The 24,521-nt window shown below is 37.8% G+C and overlaps 3 protein-coding genes across 3 annotated transcripts; all 3 read left to right on the forward strand.

Moving 5' to 3' along the window:
* Window positions 1-2,419: 2,419 nt before the first annotated feature.
* Window positions 2,420-5,660, forward strand: L1 (cysteine proteinase inhibitor). Its single transcript, NM_001252888.3, has 3 exons — window positions 2,420-2,620; window positions 3,829-4,036; window positions 5,363-5,660. The coding sequence occupies exons 1-2, from the start codon at window positions 2,519-2,521 to the stop codon at window positions 4,018-4,020; spliced, it is 294 nt and encodes a 97-aa protein (NP_001239817.1). The 5' UTR covers window positions 2,420-2,518; the 3' UTR covers window positions 4,021-4,036; window positions 5,363-5,660.
* A 2,152-nt stretch (window positions 5,661-7,812) lies between these two features.
* Window positions 7,813-8,530, forward strand: LOC100798880 (putative disease resistance RPP13-like protein 1). The gene is made up of 2 exons (XM_006605546.3): window positions 7,813-8,212; window positions 8,399-8,530. The coding sequence occupies exons 1-2, from the start codon at window positions 7,892-7,894 to the stop codon at window positions 8,405-8,407; spliced, it is 330 nt and encodes a 109-aa protein (XP_006605609.2). The 5' UTR covers window positions 7,813-7,891; the 3' UTR covers window positions 8,408-8,530.
* Window positions 8,531-22,901: 14,371 nt separating this feature from the next.
* LOC106797603 (putative disease resistance protein RGA1) lies at window positions 22,902-24,181 on the forward strand. Its single transcript, XM_014772429.1, has 3 exons — window positions 22,902-23,204; window positions 23,432-23,727; window positions 23,941-24,181. Exons 1-3 carry the CDS (start codon window positions 22,902-22,904, stop codon window positions 24,179-24,181), a joined length of 840 nt encoding a protein of 279 aa, XP_014627915.1.
* Window positions 24,182-24,521: the final 340 nt, after the last annotated feature.

Below are 24,521 nucleotides of genomic sequence, written 5' to 3' on the forward strand. Positions count from 1 at the left end.
TTAACTCAAAATGTTCATGTAATGCACTACATTTTATTGATTCAAGTTATATTATGGATTATCTAAGTGACATTTGTCCTTTAGTAGTTTTTTAAGTGTTATCAATTTTAATAACTTATGTTTTGTAATTGTGTAAACTTCTTATTTATGTTTTATTTGGTGTATTATGAACTAATCTAGTAGTGATATACTACTAAACTTAATTATATTAGTATTATGGAGTTTGTGGTTTACTAATTTACTTTACTATGATGCTGAAATGTTGAATTGGTATGTTATTTATAAGTATTTTATCATTTTTTAAATATTAAGTAGACTCTTATGCGTCGAATTTACAGAACTCTCACGAGTGTATGTAGACTCTCGAGTTTGATAACTCTACCCAGACCTAAAACTCACATAAATAAATATTCAGATCATAACAAAATCAACAACCTACAGATACATAACATTAGGTGCAATCAAACTTTAAACCAAGAAATTAAACATCGCAAAGCAAACCAGAAATGGAGAGAAATGACATCGTCATGGAGGCGTATAATGTTGCTAGTGGTGCAGGGATGCAGAGCAACACAACAGCACATGACGGTGTGGGCCTAGATGTGGAAGCCCTCGATGGTGTTGATGAGACGGAGGGCACCATTGCGAGATCCTAACTCTCCATAGTTGCGGAGGTTAAGGCTGAGTGTGACTCAACATTGAGGTTTGGTTGTTGGTGAGCATACTTGTTGTCAACTACAGTGGTCTACCGACACCGAGCTCTGGCCACACGAGCGTGACCATGGAAGAGGGGCATGCCAACGTGACAACTACACAAAACATGAAGGGCGATCCCATGAAGGAGGGTTTCAGAGGATGTTGTTCTTCCAATGGTTGATGGGATTGTTGATCTAGTTGGGCTTGAGTTTGCTTGATAGGGGTGAACCAATTTGTTGTGATTCTTTAACCTCAGGCCGTAGTCGCTATCACCTTCATTGTTTCATCTCAAAAGAGGAAGAGAATCAATTTCGATTGGTTTTAACAGTCAGAAATTTTATTTTAAATTTTGAAATAATGATTGACGGTATTTGATTGGTAAATCATCCTTTTAAATATTTAATGGATATATTATCATTTAACTGATAATAGAGATCTTAAAAAAAAACTTTCAAATATCAAAAAACAATTTTTTTTTATCAAAAATAAAAAATAAAAATCAAATATATATCACATATCACATATGTATTTTAGCATAATATTAATTTTCATTTTCAAATGTTTAACATCTAAAAAAAATAAGGCAAAAAAATATTCATACACTTTTCATTACATTTTTGTCAACAACATCTAAGATGACCATGAAATAACATATTATTCTTGACACTTGTCAAATCAAAAGAACTACAAAGGAGGTTGGATTCTCTCCATTTCTCAAAGAAATGGACAGCTCCATTTCTCAAAGAAATGGACAGCTCCATTTCCCTAATTCCATTAGACATGTGAACAATATTTTTTTTTTAATGTTAAGATTCATTATTTGTGTTATTTAGGTTCACAAGTAAAAAGATTGGTGAACAAAATTGTTGATTGATTTAGCAATTTTCTTATGCACTAATTTAAATATTTTTATTATTAAATGAAAAATTATATTAATTTTAATAAAATTGTTAGCATTAAGGATTATTTTAAATATTTTAAAATGAAAGATATTTTAATAAGGTTATGTTAGACAAAATTAACTAGAAAGCTAACTAACAACTAGAAACTTTTAAGTTAGCTTATTAAATCATAATATTTGGTAAAATTAGTTGTTCAAGTAGTTTAAAAATATAAAATGACATATTTAAAAAAGATAATAAAAAAATTGAATAAATATTTTAAGGATAAAAAGGAAACAAAATATAAAAAGTTAGAAGATTTTAAAAAATGTTTCTCCAAGTAACATTTCAAACAAAAAAAAAACGCTAAAAACTACTTAAAAAAATTTGTTTATCGAACAATTAAATAAGTTTTTCAGATAGTAAGAAAAGTTAGAAGTTAGTTGAAATGGTTTTCCTAATATTGTATAAGAAAACATTCACTTAATTTAAAACAAAAATTTAGTTTATTTTCTATGATATTAAATACAAAATTATAATTTTTTAGTCCTTAACATCATTTATTAGAGGTAATGTTAACAAAATTGTAATTATAATAATAAATAATTTAATTTTTTTAATGATATTAACATAAAATTTTATCACATAATTAACATTTTTTTAAAATGATCACAAAAGAAATTATTTCTTCATAAAATAAAATAAAAAAGATTTAATAAAAAGTAATGATACTTGTACAATTAAACCAATTAACGGATCTCAGCCATTGAAAATTTGTTGTGCCACGTGTCTGATTAAAATAAAAGGAATTGGAGATGTTCATTTCTTAGATAAATGAAGATAACAATCACGCAGAGAATCCACTCTCCCCTCTTACTGGTAACTACATAAAAGGATGCGCACGATACTTTCATTAGTTGCATCGAACAGAGAGAGAGAGAATGGCAGCACTTGGTGGGAATCGTGATGTGACAGGAAGCCAGAACAGCGTTGAGATCGATGCTCTAGCTCGCTTTGCTGTTGAAGAACACAACAAAAAACAGGTTTTCTTTCTTTCTTTTTTCTTATAAAAGATGAAAGAAAATGTTAATTATGCTTTGTTCTGCATTTGTTTGTTTCTCGAGAAATTCCTAGGATTTGTTTTAAGGTGTTGCTTTTTATTGGGTCAGGCCGATGATCGGTTTTGGCCATGTTAACGTTTCTTCGGAAATACACATGTTGAATTAGATTTTCTATCTTTTCTTTTGTTTTATGAACAATTATTGACTTTTGGAATTTTCGTCTGGGGATAGTAGATAGTTGGTTAAGTCTATTTTTAGAATAATTATGAGTAAATTGCACTTATCTCTCTCGTGGTTTCTTGAGATTGCACACGCTCTCTTACTTGTAATATCTTTCAAACAATTAAGGAGTTAGTTGAATGTGTAAGAGATGTCAATCTTTTCAAACAATTCAGGGAGATAGTGTATGAGTAGAAAAAGAAAGAGTATCAAAAGAAATTTGACTAAATTACAGGAGTGTTAGTGTAGTTTAATCTATAATTATTTATAGAACATTCACGTCTTTTCTCTGAAGTGAGAGAGCTTTTGAAAAATAAGCCAATATTTCCAATCATGCACTTACTCTCCAAAGGTTACGGTTGATATAGTTTTTGATGTTACAAATGGTAAATTAAATATTGACTTCAACGAGTACTCTGAAATTGACATTACCGATCAGTTTCATAGAGTATTATCAAATCAATCAATTTAGTTTGCGAAATCAGCAGCTATCAGTTAATGACATTGAGGACTATATTGATTGATGTGTACCAAAATGAGGATCTAGTTGACTGACAATTGCAAAGTTAAGAACCAAATTGCTTGTTCATATCATTAAGCACTAAATTAATTGATTGTTGGAACCTCAAGAGATTTGTTAAGTAGAGTAAGACATAATCCTGCATCTAAGAGGTTGCATGTTTGAACCCTCATTCGTTTATTTGGAGTGGGGTAAATGTAAGTTCTTCTGTGAATGTTCTTTGAGCTTGGAGGCTTTTTCTGTCTTGTACTGGGGCATTACCCCTCCCCCAAAATTTTGTTCACCAAAAATTAATTGATTGTTAGGATAAATTTGCATTTCCATTATGTCAAGGAATAAATAGATTGGTAGGGTCAATTTCAATAACCACGAACGGGCTTCTATTTTCTTTTTATTTTGTGGTAAATATGAATTATATTTTATTTTTATTGAATTGTAAATGGCTATGCAGAATGCCCTTTTGGAGTTTGAAAAGGTGGTAACTGCGAAACAGCAAGTGGTTTCTGGTACCTTGTACACCATCACTTTGGAGGCAAAAGATGGTGGGCAAAAGAAGGTTTATGAAGCCAAAGTTTGGGAGAAGTCATGGTTGAACTTCAAGGAGGTGCAAGAGTTCAAGCTTGTTGGAGATGCACCTGCATAGTCTAGTGCTTAATTAGGTATTTGATAACATTACACAGTTTCCCCTGCTTGATTATTAATTATGAAATTGTTTATGGATGAATGCAAATCTTCAATAGTATTACTATCAACTTCTTTTTTGCTTTTGCTATTCTTAAGATGGATCAGAAACTGAGGTTAGAATGAATGGGGAACTAAGTGGGGTAACGGAGTTAAAGAACTAGAACTTGAAGTTTGGATCAGTTTTTGATTTACACATTGGGCATTATTTGTCAGTACAGTGCTTGTGATATTGATGATTGATAATGTTCATTCATTTTATTGGTGCTTTATATAAAGTTGAACAAGTTGTAGTTTTACTGGCATGTAATTACTATTTACTATCTGGTGTATAGGTTTCTATGTAACATGTCAATAAGTTGTTGATTATCATTGCTATAAGATTTGCGGGAATTTCATTTTTTCATTTTTTCTGATGAATCAGCTTTGAGGGTAATGACAGTGATATATTGTGACCATGAAGTTTGTTAAACAGTTGATGAAATTATTCATTCGAGATTCACTCCAGTTTTTTTTTTTTTTTTTGCTTCCCCTATTCTGATAGATAAATTGCACCTTAGCATGACTTTTGGAAGTGAAACATTTTATCATAAAATTTCTCTGAGTATTTACGGCACAGGGATTGGGGGAGAATGACCTTTTGATGTACTTTAAGGATCAAGGTGGAGTATTATATGACTAATTTAGTGCTCAAAAGTGCATTTATTTTTTTGAGAAAAATCATTTTAAAGTGAGTCATTTTCAGGGTTATCATTTGCTCAAATTCTCTTGAACCCATTTACATTTATTTGCTTGTCCTGAATCATGGTCTCTGTATACTGCATTCCTTTTAGTAGCAATAGTTGTGGGCTGTTAGTCCAATATGCATTGGTATATTTCTGTGTTTTACCATTAACATAACAGCTGAATAATTGTGGGCTGTTGCTGTGGTTCTGCCATTACCTTAGTTTTGAACTCAGGATGAAGTGTTGAACCCTACACCCAATTAAGGGATGGGTATTGACAGAGTATTCCCTTTAGTGATTTCAAGAATAACACTCATGACTTCACTTATTATTAAGTGATTTTCCACTCTTGCTCTCTTTCTGCCTAATACCATAAAACTTTCAAAAGGCTAATAATGGATTGCAAATCAACATAACTTTATCTTGGAAATCCGTGCCAACCTTCAATATTAAGTCAATTTTGATTAGAGACATCAAAAGCACTTTAGTTACCGCAGCTAAATTTTGTCTCTGTTAACATATGCCTTCATGCCCCAAGTAGTATTGAAACTTCTAAAGGAGCTTTTCTTGATGTCTCAGGTTGCTGAAGAGTGAAGAATGAGACAGCCTGGTTCGAAGGGGAAAAGCCTAAGGATATATCAAAGGATCCTATATGTATAAAATAAATGTTGCTTTTTTACCTTCGGTATTGATATCTGAAGTCTAATTTGACATCCTATATATGAATATATGATCTATGTGTTTCTTTCTCTCCCTACCTCTCTCTCTTTTAAAGATTCAAATTTGGTTTTACTTTTTAGCCATTGTAAGTGTATTAACATCAATACTTAAATCTATATCTATATCTACATTATAATCTATATCTATATTATAAACATTGAAGCTCACTGTTGGAGAAGTTTTTACACGTGACATGACCAAAAGCATCTGGCAATTTTCAACTCTTTGTAAAGCATATCACTTTTAGTCAACATCGTGGAGTTTGTGTATTATAGTGGAACTTAAAAATCAAATTTAGTTTTACTTTTTAGGCATTGTAAGTATATCAAGGCCTAAATTAATTTATCAACGTCAAAGATTAAAAAGATTAGTAATTAATAATGTAATTAGAGATTAATCTTACCAAATTGAATGAAGTTGTGATCCATATAACCTATATCATCTAAGACGACAAGACTTTGTTATTGTTGTTGTAATATAAAAACTAAAGTGATTGATAGCTCTGATTTGAGGAATCAAAATATTTTTCCACAATGTTTAAGCAGTCATAAGGACTAGAGGTGGCATTGCTAAGGGCTCATGACTGAGCCATGATATGGAGGTGCCAGTCCGAAGGACACACCATAGCACAAAGATGGTAGTACATAGGGCACATGATAGAGCAACAGGCCGGCGCAAGGACAAGTATGTGGTTTTTCGTACCTTTACCCATTTCTCCAAAATCATCTCCTTCTTTGGTTGGAATGGAATTTTTTCTCCATTCTCATTTCCATTGGAGATCGCGTATACATGTTCCCTACTCATCTTCGGCCAATAATTATAAAATATTTTTTTGCAAAATAATTAAATAAAAATTATTTTGAAAAATTGAACAAAGTTAAATGTATTATTTATTCAAGTGGTAAAGTTTAGGTGACTAACTTGTCATAACTAAATATAAAATCCAGTCCTATAAAAATTAGATCCCCATCACCTAAAAATTATTGAAGACTTGAAACATGAAAAGAGAGCCTAATGTCTTATAACTTATATTTGTGGAGTCTTAGTTTCAATTTTTAAAATAATAGAATAGACAAGAAATGATAAGTATTAAAAGTCTAATAAAAGTTATTAAGTAATATACATAACATAAATAAGAATAATTTAATAATTTTGTGTCAGATAGGAGGATGGGTAGGTACATAATCATATCCATCCTTATTTCCATTTTAAAATATCAGATATTATCCATACCCATGTCTGGTCAAAGCACGAAAATTACGTGTCAAAATCAGGATGGATGTAACTTTATTGGTCCGTATATAAAAAACCTTAACAAGCTTGTTTCAACAGTTCTCACTATAAAGACTCCAATGTTCACCAAATGTCAAATAATATATGAGTGCTTATATTTAGACACCCATAAATTTCAAACACCTAATTGACATCTTTATTTTCTTTATATTTCTCTCTCCTATCAAATCATATCACTTATTATACATACATTTCTCTCTCTTCTCTTTATTTTTCTCTCAAGATGTCACATAACACATGCATGAGGTATGTATATTTTTTATTCATAATATATAAAACAAAAACATCTTGGCATGCCTTGTTTTTACTAAAAAATGACAATCCGAAAAGGAGTTAGTGTCCTATGTGATAATATTGTCCTGAGTTAATATTGCAAGTTGCAACACTTAAGAATAACCACAAATACTAGCAAAACTTTAAAGCAAAATCATGAAATCAAATGTCAGTATAGACAAACAACAAATTAACAAACTGAACAACCATGCTACCTAAGTCATTAATTATTACCAAAATATGTCTAGCTTTAGGCATCCAACTACAACTAAAGATATCTAAAACACAACTTCTATCATTTTGAAATTAAATTTGCTACACCATATAATCATATAACCATAATCAATCAATTCAATGCCTTGCCATCCTGTTGAATAATATACCAGCGTTGAGGTCATGGTTTCAAACTGCAACCAATTAAATGTGTAGTAGAGTGACCCAAATAAAATAACAAACACAAACCATGCCTACATAAGTTGGACTAAAGAAGATATCATTTTTGCAAATAGATGTAAGAACATCATAAAGTCATTTAATAAAATAAAGTCACTGGAACAATGCAATTTCAGCTATTGTTTTAAATTAGTAATATATCAACGGTTTTAGTTTCGTAGTGCACCAGTGGAAAAACTATACCTTGCCGCACCTAAGTAAAGCCCAAAGGAATAATAAATAATATATAAAAAATAAGGAGCGCGTTTACAACAACGAAAGTGAAATCAAAACTTTGACCTAAGCCATAATACGGACTTTTGAATCTCATTTAGCACTTAGCAAGAGCTTCAGTGTTCTTTTGATCCAATTTGAAAAACAAGAGAAGAAATGGCCTTAGCTATGGTAGGAGAGGCACTTATTTCTGCTTCTGTTGAGATCTTAACAAAAAGGATAGCTTCAAGAGAGTTTCGAGATTTCTTCTCCAGCAGAAAGCTGAATATTTCTGTGTTGGATGAGTTGATGAAGTTGTTGGCACTTAATGCTGTGCTAAATGATGCTGAGGAGAAACAAATCACTGATCTTGCAGTGAAGGAATGGCTTGAAGAATTGAAAGATGCTGTCTTGGATGCAGAAGATTTGTTGGATGAAATCAACACAGATGCTTTGAGATGCGAGGTGGAGGATGAAACTAAAACATCTACTACAAAGGTCAGATCAATGTTTTCTTCTAGCTTTAAAAATTTCTATAAGAGGATGAATTCCAAGCTTGAAGCAATATCTGGAAGGCTAGAACATTTTGTTAGACAAAAAGATATTCTTGGCTTGCAAAGTGTTACTAGGAGTCTATTATAGAACAGTAACAGATTCTTTGGTTGAATCTTTTGTGGTTGCTAGAGAGGATGACAAGGAGAAGCTATTGAGCATGCTTCTATCTGATGATGATGCCATGTCTAATGATATAGCAGTGATCACAGTATTGGGCATGGGAGGTCTAGGAAAAACAACCCTTGTTCAATCCCTTTACAATGATAGTGAAGTGCAGAAACATTTTGATTTGACAGCTTGGGCATGGGTGTCGGATGATTTTAATATTCTGAAGGTCACAAAGAAAATTGTTGAGTCTTTCACATCAAAAGATTGTCATATTCTGAAGGTCATTGTGACAACCCGACAACAAAAGGTTGCACAGGTCACACATACATTTCCTACTTACGAGCTTCAACATCTTAGTGATGAAAACTGTTGGCAAATACTAGCCAGACATGCATTTGGGCATGAAGGTTATGATAAATATCCAAGTCTAGAAAAAATGGGTAGGAAAATTGCAAGAAAATGCAATGGCCTACCATTAGCTGCTAAAACATTGGGAGGTCTTTTGCGATCAAATGTTGATGCTGCGGAATGGAATAGAACTCTGAACAGCAACTTGTGGGCACATGATGATGTTTTACCAGCTTTGCGCATAAGTTATTTTCATCTTCCAGCACATTTGAAAAGATGTTCTGCTTATTGCTCTATTTTTCCAAAACAATCTTTGTTGGATAGGAAGGAATTGATTTTGTTATGGATGGCTGAAGGCTTTCTTCAACATAACAAAGAGAAAGCAATAGAATCAGTAGGTGATGACTGCTTCAATGAATTATCATCCAGATCCTTAATTCAAAAAGACAGTGCTATTGCAGAGGAAAACTTTCAAATGCATGACCTCATCTATGATTTAGCTAGACTTGTGTCTGGAAGAAGTTCTTGCTACTTCGAAGGCGGTGAAATCTCAAGAACTGTTCGCCATTTATCATTTCTCAGAGAGATGTTTGATGTCTCTGAAAAGTTTGAGGCCTTGTATGAGCTAAAGTGTTTGCGGACCTTTGTACCACAATCAAAATATCCAACCTTTCTGCCAAGAATGGTATATCCATTTGAACATTGTTACTTAACCAAAATGGTATCACATGGTTTGATAGCTCATCAAATAAAGGGGATATCATATCAAGCAAAGATGAAGATGTCACAATAGCAACAACAGGGGTACACCAAGCAAACAAAGAGGTGCAAGTAGTGAGTAAAACCAAAAGGAGGATTGTGAGGCCCACATACCTTAAGGACTTCGTCTGAAGCCCTGCACTCGTGTGAAGAATGATATGGAAATGCTGCAAGGATTCGGTGCTAGTAATTAGGGAACAAGAATAACGAATTGCTGATATTCTGAAATCACAAAAGACAAATTCTATTATGAGAATTTCAGTATAAATATACAATGTAATAACAACACCACTTATCAATGAAAATAGCAAGTTTCTTCTTCTTATCTTAGCATTCATGGAGGAGTTGGTACCCTCGAAACCAGTATTTTAGTTTCTGCACTTATCATCTTGGTGCTCTCGTTGCTCCTTCCATGGCTGACTCCTCTCCCACCCTCGAGGATGCCATTCGCAAATTAACCGCACATTAGCTTTCCCTTGGGGAGACCCTCCAAGCCATGGCCTTTATAAGCTTGATGACCTCCTCCATCACCTTCCACCCGCCCTCACTGACCCACACACTTCCTCTCCTTCCCCATCCTCTGGACCTCCACCTGTTCAGACCACAAGCCACAAAATAAAACTAGATGTACCTCGTTTCGATGGTACTGACCCATTGGGCTGGATCTTCAAGATCACCCAATTTTTTGAGTATCATCGCACTCCGGAGAACGAGAGGCTTACCGTCGCGTCGTTTTATATGGATGGTCGTGCTTTCTCCTGGTTCCATTGGATGGCCGGTAATGGCCAATTCACTTCCTGGCCAGCGTTTCTCCAAGCCCTCCAGACGCGCTTTGCTCCGTTGTAGTACGAAGACCCCACCGGAACCTTGTTTAAGTTGACTCAGCGTGGCACGGTGGCGGAATATCTTGCAACCTTCGAGGATCTCGCCAATTGCACCATTGGCCTCCCCACCCCCTTCCTCCTGAGCTGCTTCATCTCAGGCCTTAGTCCCGACATTCGCCGCGAGGTTCAGGCTCATCAGCCTTTAACCCTCGTCCATGTGGCCGGCTTGGCGCGTCTACAGGAAGAAAAGCTCCTGGATGCTCGCCCACCACCCCTCCCTCGGCCACCCCCACCCTCACCTTCGCCTCACCTGACTCAACCTTCCCCTCACCTGACTCAACCTTCCCCTCTCAGAACGATCACCCCACCCTTTTCTCCCCTCCTCCCTTCCCCAGCTCGACCCCCACCCCCTGCGGTGCGCCGCCTAACCCAAGAAGAAATTGCCTCACGCAGAGAGCGTGGGCTTTGCTTCAATTGCGATGAACGCTATCACCGCGGCCACTGTTGCACTTCCAGAGCCTTCCTCCTAATTTCTGAAGAAGAAGACCCTAATTCCCCTCTTATACACCCACCTGACCCACAACGCGATACCCAAACACTAACCCCTCCTGACCCGCTTGACCCATACCCAGCCCAAATCAGCTTTAATTCATTGGCGGGGAATGTCGCACCGGAAACTCTCAGGTTCATGGGCACCATCGACGACCACCTTGTTGTCTTGCTGGTGGACGGTGGCAGCACACATAATTTTATCCAACATCAGTTGGTGTCTCAATTGGGCCTCTCGACTCGTAGCACGACCCCATTGCGGGCCATGGTGGGAAATGGGCAGCAGCTTGAGTGCAATTGCTTATGTGAAGGCCTTGTCATTACCATCCAAGCTACTCAGTTCGTGGTGGACTTACATGTTCTTCCCATCGCGGGGGCCAACATCGTTCTCGGTGTTCAGTGGTTAAAATCATTGGGCCCGGTGCTTACGGATTACAATTCTTTGTGCATGAAGTTCTTACATGCGGGTCAATTCGTTGAGCTCAAGGGAGATACGGAGATGACCTTAAGTTCCTTATCTTCATACCAATTCCACAGACTTCTTCATCGTCAACCCAATGGTCTATACTTCCATGTGGCCATCCTTCCTGAGGAAGCTTCTTCAGAAACACACATCCCCAGCAACCCCACCTTGCAAGCTCTCCTTGACAGATTTTATACCCTGTTTAAACCTCCTGACCACCTGCCGCCGGCGAGGGCTACCGATCACCGTATCCACCTCATTCCTCAAGCTTCTCCGGTCAATGTGCGACCCTATCGATATCCTCATTTCCAGAAACAGGAAATTGAGGCTTAGGTTGAACTTATGCTTCAGAAAGGGCTCATCCAACCTAGCACAAGCCCTTTCTCCTCCCCCGTTTTGCTGGTAAGGAAGCATGATGGCTCATGGAGGTTATGTGTAGACTATCGCGCCTTAAATGCTCTGACCATTAAGGACCGTTTCCCCATACCCACCATTGATGAGCTCCTCGATGAGCTAGGGGGTGCCCGTTGCTTCTCGAAATTGGACCTTCTTCAAGGATACCACCAGATACGCATGCACGCCGACAACATTCCGAAAACTGCATTCCGAACACACCACGACCATTATGAGTTTCGGGTTATGCCATTCGGATTGTGCAACGTGTGGCGTCCCTAAATAATGACTGGTTTAATAGTAATAAATTAAATAGCAGAAACCATGGGAAAAAAAATTCTCTTTTTTTCGCACTGTTATTTATTTCACGGCAATTAACAGAAGGAAAATTATCACTATAGAGTCCTGAGTGGCCAGTTCACAACTCTATTCAGATTCATTTCTTTCTGATCACTTATAACCTCCAAACTATTTTTCTATTTTAGAAAAAAAATACCAGCCATCATTTTGGGTCGTCACGTGAGAAATAATAAGGTGTGGTCAGTAAACTTTTTTCAAATAAAGTTTGTTAACATTTCTTTTCAAATAACAAGATAAAACATAATAGTTTTCATCATCAAAAACTGTCCAAAACATGGGAGTTTGCAAAATAGCACAGTGACATCCAGAGCAAAGGTAACAACTGTGGAGGCTTCAGCCACAATATATATACAATCATCAAAATTTCTATACAAGAGGTCTACCCACCCAAAAATCAAAAGAGTAAACCTAGCAGTCTGAACTAGATACACCCACCCACAAAAGTATGTACACATAATCTAAGGAGTCGTCTGCTATGATGAAGTGTCGTCACTATTCGCTGTCCCTCCAGGGCCACTCTCCTCCGTAGAGTCTGCCTCAGATGCTGGCATAATATCCTCTGGAGAATCAACATCAGGGAGCGGGTCCTCATCATCCTCTGGTAAGTCAGGGGCATCCATAGCAGGTTCAAGAGATAACTCCTATGGGTCCTCTTCAAGATCCTCTTCAGAGGATGAAACCTCTATCAATTGAACAGGCTCATCTAGTCGATATGGAGTAGGCATAGGTAGTATCCACTCCACAGTCTACTGAAGTGTGCGTGCGGGTTGCTCCGGATGTACTAGCGAAGTAGCAGTGAGTCGAACTGTGCCACGGAATCGGCACCTCTCATTGCCTTCGAGGGCCTCCCAAACACCCTCTAGGCACTCCATCATGACGCGATCATGGATCAACTGCGCTGTCATCGCGATCTACAAGAGATAAAAGAAAAGGGGTAGACTCTTTCACAAGAAATCTAACTATAGAGGTAACAATACAATGCGTCCCATAACGGCTACGCACAATCAAAATGTCTTTTTCAAGAGATTTCCTCTCTGGTAATCGATTACCAAAGTATGCAATCGATTACCAGTGCCCAAAAACGAATTACAACAGCCATTGCACATTGGAACTTAAAATTTACACTGTGTAATCAATTACACATAAATGGTAATCGATTACCAGTAGCATATAACACTGTGTAATCAATTACACACAAATGGTAATCGATTACCAGCAGCTACTGAACATTCTGTTTCAATTTTTAAACCCTGTAATCGATTACACAATGTCTTGTAATCGATTACCAGAGGGAATTTTTCAGATAAAAACACAAGATAGATAGTTGGCCAACCGCCACACAAGCCTCCCTGCTTCGTGGACTTTTGTTCCTTTATTGGTTGACTGTCAGGAGCTCGCCTGCTGAGGTACGTCACAGGTTCTCACTGGCTGACTATTCCCGGGTTGGGTCGGGATTGGCCAAGCTTGGTTTTGGGCAATGTAAATCATGAAGATTTTGATGATATCAAGAAGAATTTGCTTGAGAAAGAGGGAGATGTAAATCATGCAAGCTTTGATGGTGTCGAGAAGAAATCACATGTTTGTCATCATCAAAAAGCGGGAGAATGTGAATGTATGTATACATGATGTTGATGATGTCAAAGAAGAATCTAACAAGGCTACTTCAAATGATAAGCATTTGCTTCAAGAATAATTCAAGATTGCTTCAACAAACAAAGCTTTGTTTCAAGATTCACTAAAGACCAAGCCTTGCCTTAAAACAAAGTGCTTTCAAGACATGCAAGGCTCTGGTAATCGATTACCAGGAAGTGTAATCGATTACCCGAAGACAGGATTGAGAAATAGCTGTTGAAAAAGGTTTTGAATTTGAATTTTCAACATGTAATCGATTACCATATGTCTGTAATCGATTACCAGCAACGAAACTTTGGAAATTCAAATTCAAAAGTTATAACCCTTCAAATTATAATTGTGTAATCGATTACACAAACATTGTAATCGATTACCAGTGGAAAGTTTTCAGAAAATCTGCCAACAGTCACATCTTTTCATTAGATTTGTGAATGGTCATCAAAGGCCTATAAATAGGTGACTTGGGCACGAATTTTAGACAGAGAGTTTTGCTTGGCAAAAATGTCTTATCCTCTCAAAAGACAATGAGAGAGATTCCAAAAGAACTTCATTGTCAAATGCTCTCTCAAGAAATCCTTGATCAAACACTTGCAAAATCTATAAGGATTCTTACATGATCTTCATTGTAATATTCTTCTCTTGAAGAGAGAATTCTTCTTCCATTCTTCTTATTCAATGAGATTGGTTAAGAGACTGTGAGTCTCTTGTTGTAAAGGATTCCTGAACACAAGGGATGGGTTGTCCCTGTGTGGTTCAGACTTTGTAATGGATTTTACAAAGATAGTGGAAATCTCAAGTGGGTTGCTTGAGTACTGGACGTAGGCACGGGTTGTGGCCGAACCAGCATAAAACTGTGTTTGCATTCTCTCTTCCCTTATCTTATTTATTTTGTTGCAATCAATTGTGTCTTGCATGTTTAAAGAACATTGTTAAATTGATTGTTGTTGCTTCTTCTGTATTCTAAGCCTATCCCTCTTAAGATTATTGAGGCCACAAGGTCCAACAGGCAATAGCACCCCACCTGACGTCCCCAAGGTCTCCTGACCCCCACGACATATCCTCAGGTACCACTCTGTGGTCAACTAATAAAAGTTGGAATACTGACTCTTCCACGCTTTCTCACACAGAGCTTATTGGGTTATGGGGCACCCGTCATATGTGGTACTAGTTGGCGATCGGGCGATGGCGCAAAACAAATATCCCATTTCCACAAGCCCAGGCATAAGCACACCATCCCCAGTTGCCCCACTTTAAATTGAGCTCACGTACACGTACGTAGCCCTTCTCCTCGTTCCTCTCAGCACCGGGTCCCCATCAACCCCTCCAAGCCTTCACAATGTCAAATCAATTCAATTCCATTTGACATGAAACTACCTTGGAAAAAAAACAGAGTGGAGGCAGAAATCTTTACCCAAGATTCATTCGAATTCCACAGAGTTTTTCCTACCAACATACCTCAGTAAAGTTCTCATCCTCGATTCGTTAACCATTGGATCGCCTTGAAAATTTAACTGGGGGTTCCTAATACAAAAATGTAAGTTTTGACCGTTGCGATCTGCTACAGAATGTCTAGAACACGAGATATACTACCTTTCCCGTGACAGCATAAACTAGCACTGCACAACCAGTTTTTTTTCTGCATAATTGGCAGATTTGCTGCATAATTGGGCAGCTTTTCTGCATAATTTTGCAGATTTTCAAAATCTATCTTACATGCATCCAATTCCACTCAAATTGGATCCTACAAGTCCTAAACCATGTATAAATCATGTTTAAGCCAAAAACAAACTTCAAACCAAGATAAAGCAAATTATAGATATCCAAAACCCACCAAATTTAGTGAATTTTCAAGGTTTGAAAGGTGAAAATGAAAATTGGGTGATTTTGGGGTAAACTCTCATCTTCATCAAGTCTATAACATTGAATTAGACTTGCTCAAACTAATTTTAAGGTAAAATCTCCACCTATTCAAAATTTGATCTCTCAACACTCAATTTACACTATAAATGGCTCTTTTCTTTCACATTTGCCACTAATTTTCCTCATTTGCTCTGACCAAGCTTTTCTACAAGTCCTAATTGACATTCTAAACTAGAATCAACTCACTTTAAACTCAAATTTCCACTAACACCAAATTTGGCTTTCTAAACCTCAAAATCTCACACTTTTCCACCTACAACACTACCATTCTCACATTTAACTCTAAGCTAACTCTCCCCATCCTCTCTACCAGTTTTCTATCTACATTTTAAGCACACATATATCTCAAAACATCATTATTGAACCCTAAATCAACATGGGCAGTTTTGCTTACATTAAACATGTCAAGTTTAGCATAATTACAACAATTTCCATCACAAACAACTACCCTAAAGCAATAACCTAGTAGAACCACCCATTATAGCTCCCAAGAACCCAACACCCACAGATTTCAAGTGAGGAGAAGTCCACCCTTACCTAAAATTGAAGGTCCCACGAGGTAGAGGTAGGCTCCTAGACTCCAAAAACAGCTTTATCTTGCAATTTGGTGTGGAAATGAAGGGGGATTTGAAGCTTGAAGAGAGACAACAATGGTGGTGAAGAAAATGAAAAAGAAACGTGGAGGAAGAAAGAGAGAGCTGTGCTGGAAGTTTCTGGAGAAAGAGAGAGAAGATTTGGCTTTTAAAATGGTTTTTCTTTTCTTTTTCATTTTCTTTTTAAAAGCAATTCCACATGTCATTTTTTAATTGGAGCAAAAAGGGCCCACCTTTACCTTTGACTTGACCACATACTCAGCCATAAAAGAAGAAAAAAACTGGACCGTTTTGGATGCTGAAATCCAGCCTCAGTTTGCGTGCCACCTCTCCGGTTCCAGTTCTTCGCGTTTCTCTGCACCCGTCGGGGCCCGTTTTCAAAGGTAGGCAATATATATCAAAACGCTCAGAATGAGACCCTGAGCGTGGTTCAGAGGTTGGTTTTGTTTAATTATAAGTTGCACGTAATACGATAATTTTTAGACTAATTAATTGTGAATTAATCTATAACCGTCCAGTTATGGGTTACTCTTCGTTAATTAGTCTAACCCACGTATTTCTCCCCCAATGTACATACTTCTACCAAGAATATATATATATATATATATATATATATATATATATATATATATATATATATATATATATATTTAAATGTAATACTTACAAAATTCCGGGTAGAAATTTCAGGATGTCACACAACGCCCTTTCATCCTTTCAGGCCACCATGAATTCCCTGTTTCAACCGTACCTTCGTCGTTTCGTCATCATCTTCTTCGACGATATACTCATCTACAGTGCTTCAATTGAAGAACATCTCACCGACCTGGAGGTTGCATTTCAGGTATTGCTTAATCATCAATTCGTGCTTAAACTTTCTAAGTGCTTCTTTGCGCAGTCCCAGGTTGAATATCTCGGCCACTTAGTTTCACACGCGGGAGTTCAACCAGTTGCTTCCAAAATTGATGCTATCCGACAATGGCCAGTGCCTCAGACAATCAGAGCTGTTCGCAGCTTCTTGGGCCTTGCGGGGTTCTACAGAAGGTTCATCAAGGGGTACGCTTCTATCGCAGCGCCATTGGTGCAGTTGACCACTATGCCCAAATTCCAATGGACCGTGACGGCACAGATAGCTTTTGACCACCTGAAGCAGGCATTATCAGAGGCATCGGTACTGGCCCTGCCGGATTTTACTTTACCATTCACACTTGAAACAGACGCGTCGGGGGTAGGAATGGGTGCGGTTTTGTCTCAAAAGGGCCACCCTATTGCCTTTTTCAGCAAACCGTTTACACCCAAGCTTCTTAACGCATCCAACATTAACAAGTCTAGAATCACCCGAAGTTTGACCATAATTGTTACTATTCTATGAATAATTGTTGTTGTAATTATTATGAGATTGAGTGGAGGTAGCCTAAATTCATCATTGTTCTTAACGTATATTGATGTCAGCGAAATAACATCAGGCGACAAATGCTTGAACATAGCCATACTTCAATTGTGGACCATGTAAGTAAAATCCATTCGTGACTATCAAATCCATATTGCTATGACATTTACGTGATCTTCAGTTATTTTATGACATCTGCAAATTAGGTATATGAATGAGTGGAGTAATGGCTTGGGTTATCGATCGGTGTATGGATTCCTTGAGCCTCAATCTATACACAATGCAAAGGACAGACATGGGCAATGTGAAGAATATATCGAAAAATGGCTTAAGGAATCGCAACGACAACTGTACATAGGAGCTTATTTGAATGAGTAAGTCAAATTCATTTTGGCAAGGGTTGAGGCATACCACTACACACCGGACTCTCAACGGTGAACATGGGGTATGGTTCAAAGTCACCTAGAGCATGATCCCGAGGCTTTTCCCTCGGTGGTTGCACATAACTTTCAAAGGTTTCTAGAGATACCATCCTCTTTGATATCAAACATTGTGGCGGTAGGGACTACCAGCGACAACATATCATCAAAGAGAAAAACTCTAGATGTGGTTTCACTGTCATCAAGCGAGTCAGAGACTCAAGTTCCATAACGTTCCGGAAGGCAAAAAAAGGGATGATTACATAATCCGTAAAGTTCCGCAATATTACCGAAAGAAAACAAGTATCGTTACGAAATTCGTAAGTTTCCGTAACTTTACGGAAAAAGAATCACAAAAAAAAGGCAGGGGGTGTATTTAGTAAAAATGGGGCTTCAAATAGCAACCAGGCCCACTTGGGCCTTCCAGGATGTTCCTCCAGAAGACGGTTGCTTCTGGAGGAAGCAACCTAGCTCGCCTGGGCTAGCTGAGCTCGCCTGTTGTTGAACTTTGTTTTGTTTTCTAAGTTTCCTATATGATGCCTATGAATAAATTGAGTTGTGGCTGGATTTGTGAATCAAAATAAGTCTTAAGCTATCTTGAATTGTGTTATTCAAGACAATTGAGCATAAGCAAACACAAATTGTAACTATCCAAGCCTTAAGCAACATAAACACTACTCTTGATTTCTAGGTGGCCATAGCATGTCCATTGGCATGTGTCCCAAATGAACCCCCGTGGATTTCCTCAATCATGTAGTTCGCCTCTTTGGCATCTACGCATCGCAGGAGGGTCATGTCTCTTTGAAGCAAAACTTTGCAGAAATCGTTGGAAAATACTTTTAATCTTTCATTGTTTATTTTTTGCTAAGCAAAGTTACTCAATATTTAAGCTTTATTGTTTATTTATTCGTGAGTGTTATTGAATCATTGTATCCATTCAAACTCTTTATTTGTGAAAGCCAGAAGTGATTTAGTGTTAAAAAATACTTGGGTGTTCTTAGATTCCCGGGGAGTCTAAGATAGTACCAGAAGTACCACTATCACTGTCGGACTACGCACGTGAGTCCGCTTAGAGGTAAGGAATGAGTTATTCACAATTAGGGAGTAGTGAGAACATGTATAGGGATCCTTAGAGGATCAATTGAGATGGGTTTTGGGGTATTTGTCTATATCAGTTTTCTTGTTACACGGGATGCAAGCTGCATAACAACATGAATGATTTTCCATAACAATTCTACCAATGGTACCCACAGTTATACAAGCAATTTCCAGGACAAAACAAAAGAGTAATTGGATTAATAAGTAAGATATTTTTTTTTTGACAAAATAATGTAAAACATAAATAATACCAGTACCTTTGAGATTTTGTTTATCTCAAAAAGACTCTTTGCCTCAGCTTTGTAAAAAAATCTATCCTTTGCTGAAAATTGGTTAGAACCGGAAAGTTGTGAGCGAGACGTGAGAATTGGGCGAACCACAATTTTTAATTTGGTAAGTCTACAAAATGAGAATTCATATTAAAGGCAAAAACAAACATAATCAAACCAACCCAACCATAAAACTAAAAACCTTTGTTCCAAGAACTAACATACTTTCCATCAGCAACCTTCTAAAATCCAGAGCCCATCAAAACCTTTCCTTTGCAGAATTATTAACCTTATGTCGTGCAAGGACTCAACTTCCTGCTTCTTCTTTTTCTTCTTCTTATGCATTTCACCCCAAAACAGATTCATCTATGGTTAGTATAAAATAAGTGACATATAGTTGAGTTCCTTTTAATTTATTTCAACAAGTATAATGGGGAAACTTACAAAATAAACTATAAGATGTCATGCGAGATGCCAGATTTTCTCACCATATTACATACATGTGTACTAGCTAGATTCTCTTCAAATAAACGAAAATTCTGACAATATAATAATGTAAAAATGATGAATCATTTATTTATACGAACTGCATGTATATTCCTATCCGTACCATGTTCTTGGTAACTAAAATGTCAATTTCTTATTGAATAAATGTTTAATTGATTTGTAGTATTTACTCGGGCATCGTTTCCTGATCATCACTGATCATAGAAGCCTCAAAGAATTGCTCACACAGGCAATTCAAACACCTGAGCAGCATACGTATTTGGCACGATTGATGGGGTATGACTATCAGATCATTTATCGTTCAGGCACTCACAATCAAGTTGCGGATGCCTTGTCTCGTCTCCCTGAAACAGCTTCTTCCTCAATGATGACTCTTTCAGTACCCTGCCTCACCTTTATCTCAGAGTTGCATCAACAACTAGAAGCCCACCCTGCTTACGTGGCCCATCACAAAGCCATCAGGGAGTATCCCTCAGCCCATCCTCATTTCACCATTACCAATGATCTGGTTCTTCATAAGAAACGCATTTGGTTACCACGAGAGTTTGCCATGATTCCCACTTTGCTCACAGAGTACCACTGCACACCAACAGGGGGCCACATGGGGATTGCTAAAACTCTAGCTCGCGTCACCGAGAATTTTCATTGGCCAGGTATTCGAGAGGATGTCATCCACCATGTGTCTCAATGTCTTAATTGTCAACAGACTAAGTATGAAACCAAGAAGAGTGCCGGCTTGCTCTGTCCACTACCGGTACCTTATCGTCCCTGGGAAGACCTTTCCCTGGACTTTATCACCGGCCTTCCTTCGTACCATGGCAATACCGTGATCTTGGTTGTGGTGGATCGCTTTTCAAAAGGGATTTATTTAGGCATGTTACCCACATCACATACTGCTCATACAGTGGCTACCTTATTCATGGAGATTGTCGGTAAAATACATGGTTTGCCACGCAGTTTGGTCTCCGATAGAGACCCTTTATTCGTGAGTAAATTCTGGCAAGAATTATTCCGATATAGTGGCACTCAGCTCCGGATGAGCTCCGCCTACCATCCTCAGAGTGATGGGTAGACGGAGGTCATGAACAAAGTAGTGGAACAGTACCTCAGGGCTTTTGTGAATGGGAAACCGAAGACATGGGGAAAACTCCTTCTGTGGGTGGAGTGGTCCCACAACACCTCATGGAATGCGGCCACCAGAGCTACACCGTACGAAATCACCTTCGAACGTCAACCATTTAACTTCCCTGATTACTTGACGGGATCCTCCAAGTTGGATGCAGTGGAGGATATGCTCACCAATCGTGATGAAACTTTCAAAGTCATCAGGAAGAAGTTACTCAAGGCTCAGGCTACAATGAAGAAAGTTGCGGATACCAAGCGTCGAGAAGAGGAGTATCAAATTGGAGACTGGGTACTCGTGAAACTCAGGCCTCGCAAACAATTCTTAGCCAAAGACTTAACTGATACACGAGGTAAATTGGCGAAGCGTTTCTTTGGACCTTTCAAGGTGGTTGAGCGAATTGGCCCTGTGGCCTATCGCCTGCAATTGCCCGACACAGCTCGCATACACCCTTTTTTTCATTGTTCTTTGCTGAAGAGGTTCCAGGGGAATCCAGAATTCCCTAATATCGGTGAAGCAATCCAATTACCAAACCAATTCATTCAAAACCAACCTCTCATTTCACCTCTGGCCATACTGAGTTATCGCAGAGCATCTCCTCCAAGTTCTTGGGAGGTGTTGGTGCAGTGGGAAGGACTCTCTCCCGATGAGACATCTTGGGAAGATTGGGAGAGCTTACGACAGGAGTATCACCTTGAGGACAAGGTGATTTTGCAAGGGCCACCGGATGATAGCTCATCAAATACAGGGGATATCATATCAAGCAAAGATGAAGATGTCACAGTAGCAACAACAGGGGTACACCAAGCAAACAAAGAGGTGCAAGTAGTGAGTAAAACCAAAAGGAGGATTGTGAGGCCCACATACCTTAAGGACTTCGTCTGAAGCCCTGCACTCGTGTGAAGAATGATATGGAAATGCTGCAAGGATTCGGTGCTAGTAATTAGGGAACAAGAATAACGAATTGCTGATATTCTGAAATCACAAAAGACAAATTTTGTTATGAGAATTTCAGTATAAATATACAATGTAATAACAGCACCAATTATCAATGAAAATAGCAAGTTTCTTCTTCTTATCTTAACATTCTTAGAGGAGCTGGTACCCTTGAAACCAGTATTTTAATTTATGCACTTATCATGGTTGGTTTCCAAAACTGAGATGTTTGCGTATACTGTCGTTGTCTAAATATAAAAATATCATTGAGTTACCTGATTCCATTGGCAATTTGTTGCACTTGTGGTATCTGGATCTTTCTTACACTTCCATTGAAAGCTTGTCCTATGAAACATTTATGCTTTACAATTTGCAAACTTTGATATTATCAAATTGTGAATTTCTTATTCAGTTGCCACGACCGATAGGAAATCTGGTTAATTTACGCCACCTGGACATCAGTTACACTAATTTTCCAGAGATGGCAACACAAATCTGTAGACTACAATATCTTCGTACTTTGACAGTTTTTATTGTTGGCAAACAAGATGGATTAAGTATCAGAGATTTAAGAAAATTTCCTTATTTGTTGGGCAAGCTTTCCATTCTGAACCTGCAAAATGTTGTCAATCCTGTGGATGCATTTCGGGCCAACTTAAAGAACAAAGAGCAAATTGAGGAGCTTATGCTGGAGTGGGGAAGCAATCCACAAGATCCACAGATCGAAAAAGATGTACTTAACAACTTGCAACCATCAACAAATTTAAAGAAACTCAATATCAAATATTATGGTGGCACTAGCTTTCCAAATTGGATAGGACATTCTTCATTTTCAAACATCATAGTCCTTAATGTCAGTCAGTGATTGCAACAACTGCTTGTTACTTCCACCCTTTGGACAACTACCTTCCCTGAAGGAGCTTGTTATCAAAAGGATGAAAATGGTGAAAACAGTTGGTTACGAGTTCTACGGCAGCAATGCAGGCTCACAGTTGTTTCATCCGTTTCCATCACTAGAGAGTCTGGAATTTGAAGATATGTCAGAGTGGCAGGAGTGGCTACCATTTGAAAGTGAAGGCAGAAACTTTCCTTTTCCTTGTCTTAAGCGTTTGTACTTATACAAGTGCCCCCAGTTGAGAGGAACCTTGCCCGATTATCTACCTTCACTGACAAATGTTAGTTTCTCAGAGTGCAACCAGCTAGTGCCAAACTTATCTGATGTGCACTGGAATATATCAATTGAAGTAATGCATATAAGAGAGGGACAAGAAGGCTTGTTGTCTATTCTTGACAACTTCTCTTATTGTGAACTATTGATCGAAAAGTGTGATAGCTTGCAATCCTTGCCTACAATGATACTTAGCTCAAATTGTCTTCAAAAGTTGACTCTTACAAATATCCCATCTTTGATTTCCTTCCCAGCTGATTGTTTACCCACATCATTGCAATCACTTGACATTTGGCATTGTAGAAAGTTAGAATTTTTATCCCACAATACATGGCACAAATTCACATCACTTCAAAAGCTAAGAATATGGAAAAGCTGTCGTTCCTTGACATCCTTTTCATTTGCTTGTTTCCCTGCCCTTCAAGAGCTTTATATCCGTTTTATTCCAAACTTGGAAGCAATTACTACTCAAGGTGGAGGAGCAGCTTCCAAATTAGTTGTTTTATTGTCACTGATTGTGAGAAACTTAGATCACTGCCAGATCAGATTGATCTCCCCGCCCTTGAACACTTGGATTCCGAAGCTAGATTGTCCCCAAGGTGTTTTCCTTCCGGTTTACGATCACTTTACGTTGATGTTCGAGTACTATCAGCTATGTCTAGACAAGAGTTAGGTTTGCTATTCCAACACCTAACTTCTCTGTCACATCTTTTAGTTAAGGGTCTCCGTAATGATGAAGATCTTATTAACACCCTTTTGAAGGAGCAGTTACTGCCCACTTCTCTATAATTTCTGGTCCTACACAATTTCAGTGGTTTAAAGTTGTTGGATGGAAAAGGGCTTCAAAATCTCACTTCTCTCCAAATGCTTCACATGTACAATTGTCCAAGCTTTGAGTCCTCACCTGAGGATCAGCTTCCATCCTCTCTTGTAATACTCAGTTTAAGGAAGTGTCCTTTACTGGAAGCAAGGTACCGAGGTCAGAATGGGAAATACTGGTCTAAGATTGCTCACATTCCTGCAATCCAGATAAATGAAAAAGTGATAATATGAGCTGTTGCATCAATAAGAGCCATCTAAAGGTAAATAAAGGATTCAATTAATTTGAAAAAAGTATGATGTTAAATTGTTAATGTTATAGCATCTATTTTCAATTTACAATATTTAATTTCTGAGATTTGCCACAATACGCTTACATGACAATACTGTATTTTTAGCCACATCATATGTTTTGCTGAAGTGCCAACCTCCTCCAATTCCTCACCTTTCCTCTTACCTCCTGTGTTCATAGAAACTAATGCTAAGGAGCCAAATCAATTGTAAGACCGCATGCTTAGTTTGAATCATTAGAACCTGAAAATAAATTATAAAAGAGCTCAACGTATCATTTGTC

The sequence above is a fragment of the Glycine max genome, chromosome 20 (genome assembly GCF_000004515.6).
Source record: "Glycine max cultivar Williams 82 chromosome 20, Glycine_max_v4.0, whole genome shotgun sequence".
Classification (NCBI taxonomy): Eukaryota; Viridiplantae; Streptophyta; class Magnoliopsida; order Fabales; family Fabaceae; genus Glycine; species Glycine max.

Bases quoted from the DNA above. Each gene is read 5' to 3' on its own strand.
- L1 (NM_001252888.3), top strand. From the start codon at position 2,519: ATGGCAGCACTTGGTGGGAATCGTGATGTGACAGGAAGCCAGAACAGC. The intron at 2,621-3,828 runs GTTTTCTTTCTT...ATGGCTATGCAG, and splicing joins AAGAACACAACAAAAAACAG to AATGCCCTTTTGGAGTTTGA.
- LOC100798880 (XM_006605546.3), top strand. From the start codon at position 7,892: ATGGCCTTAGCTATGGTAGGAGAGGCACTTATTTCTGCTTCTGTTGAG.
- LOC106797603 (XM_014772429.1), top strand. From the start codon at position 22,902: ATGGTGAAAACAGTTGGTTACGAGTTCTACGGCAGCAATGCAGGCTCA. The intron at 23,205-23,431 runs GTAATGCATATA...TTGGCATTGTAG, and splicing joins ACTGGAATATATCAATTGAA to AAAGTTAGAATTTTTATCCC. The intron at 23,728-23,940 runs GTGTTTTCCTTC...ACACAATTTCAG, and splicing joins GAAGCTAGATTGTCCCCAAG to TGGTTTAAAGTTGTTGGATG.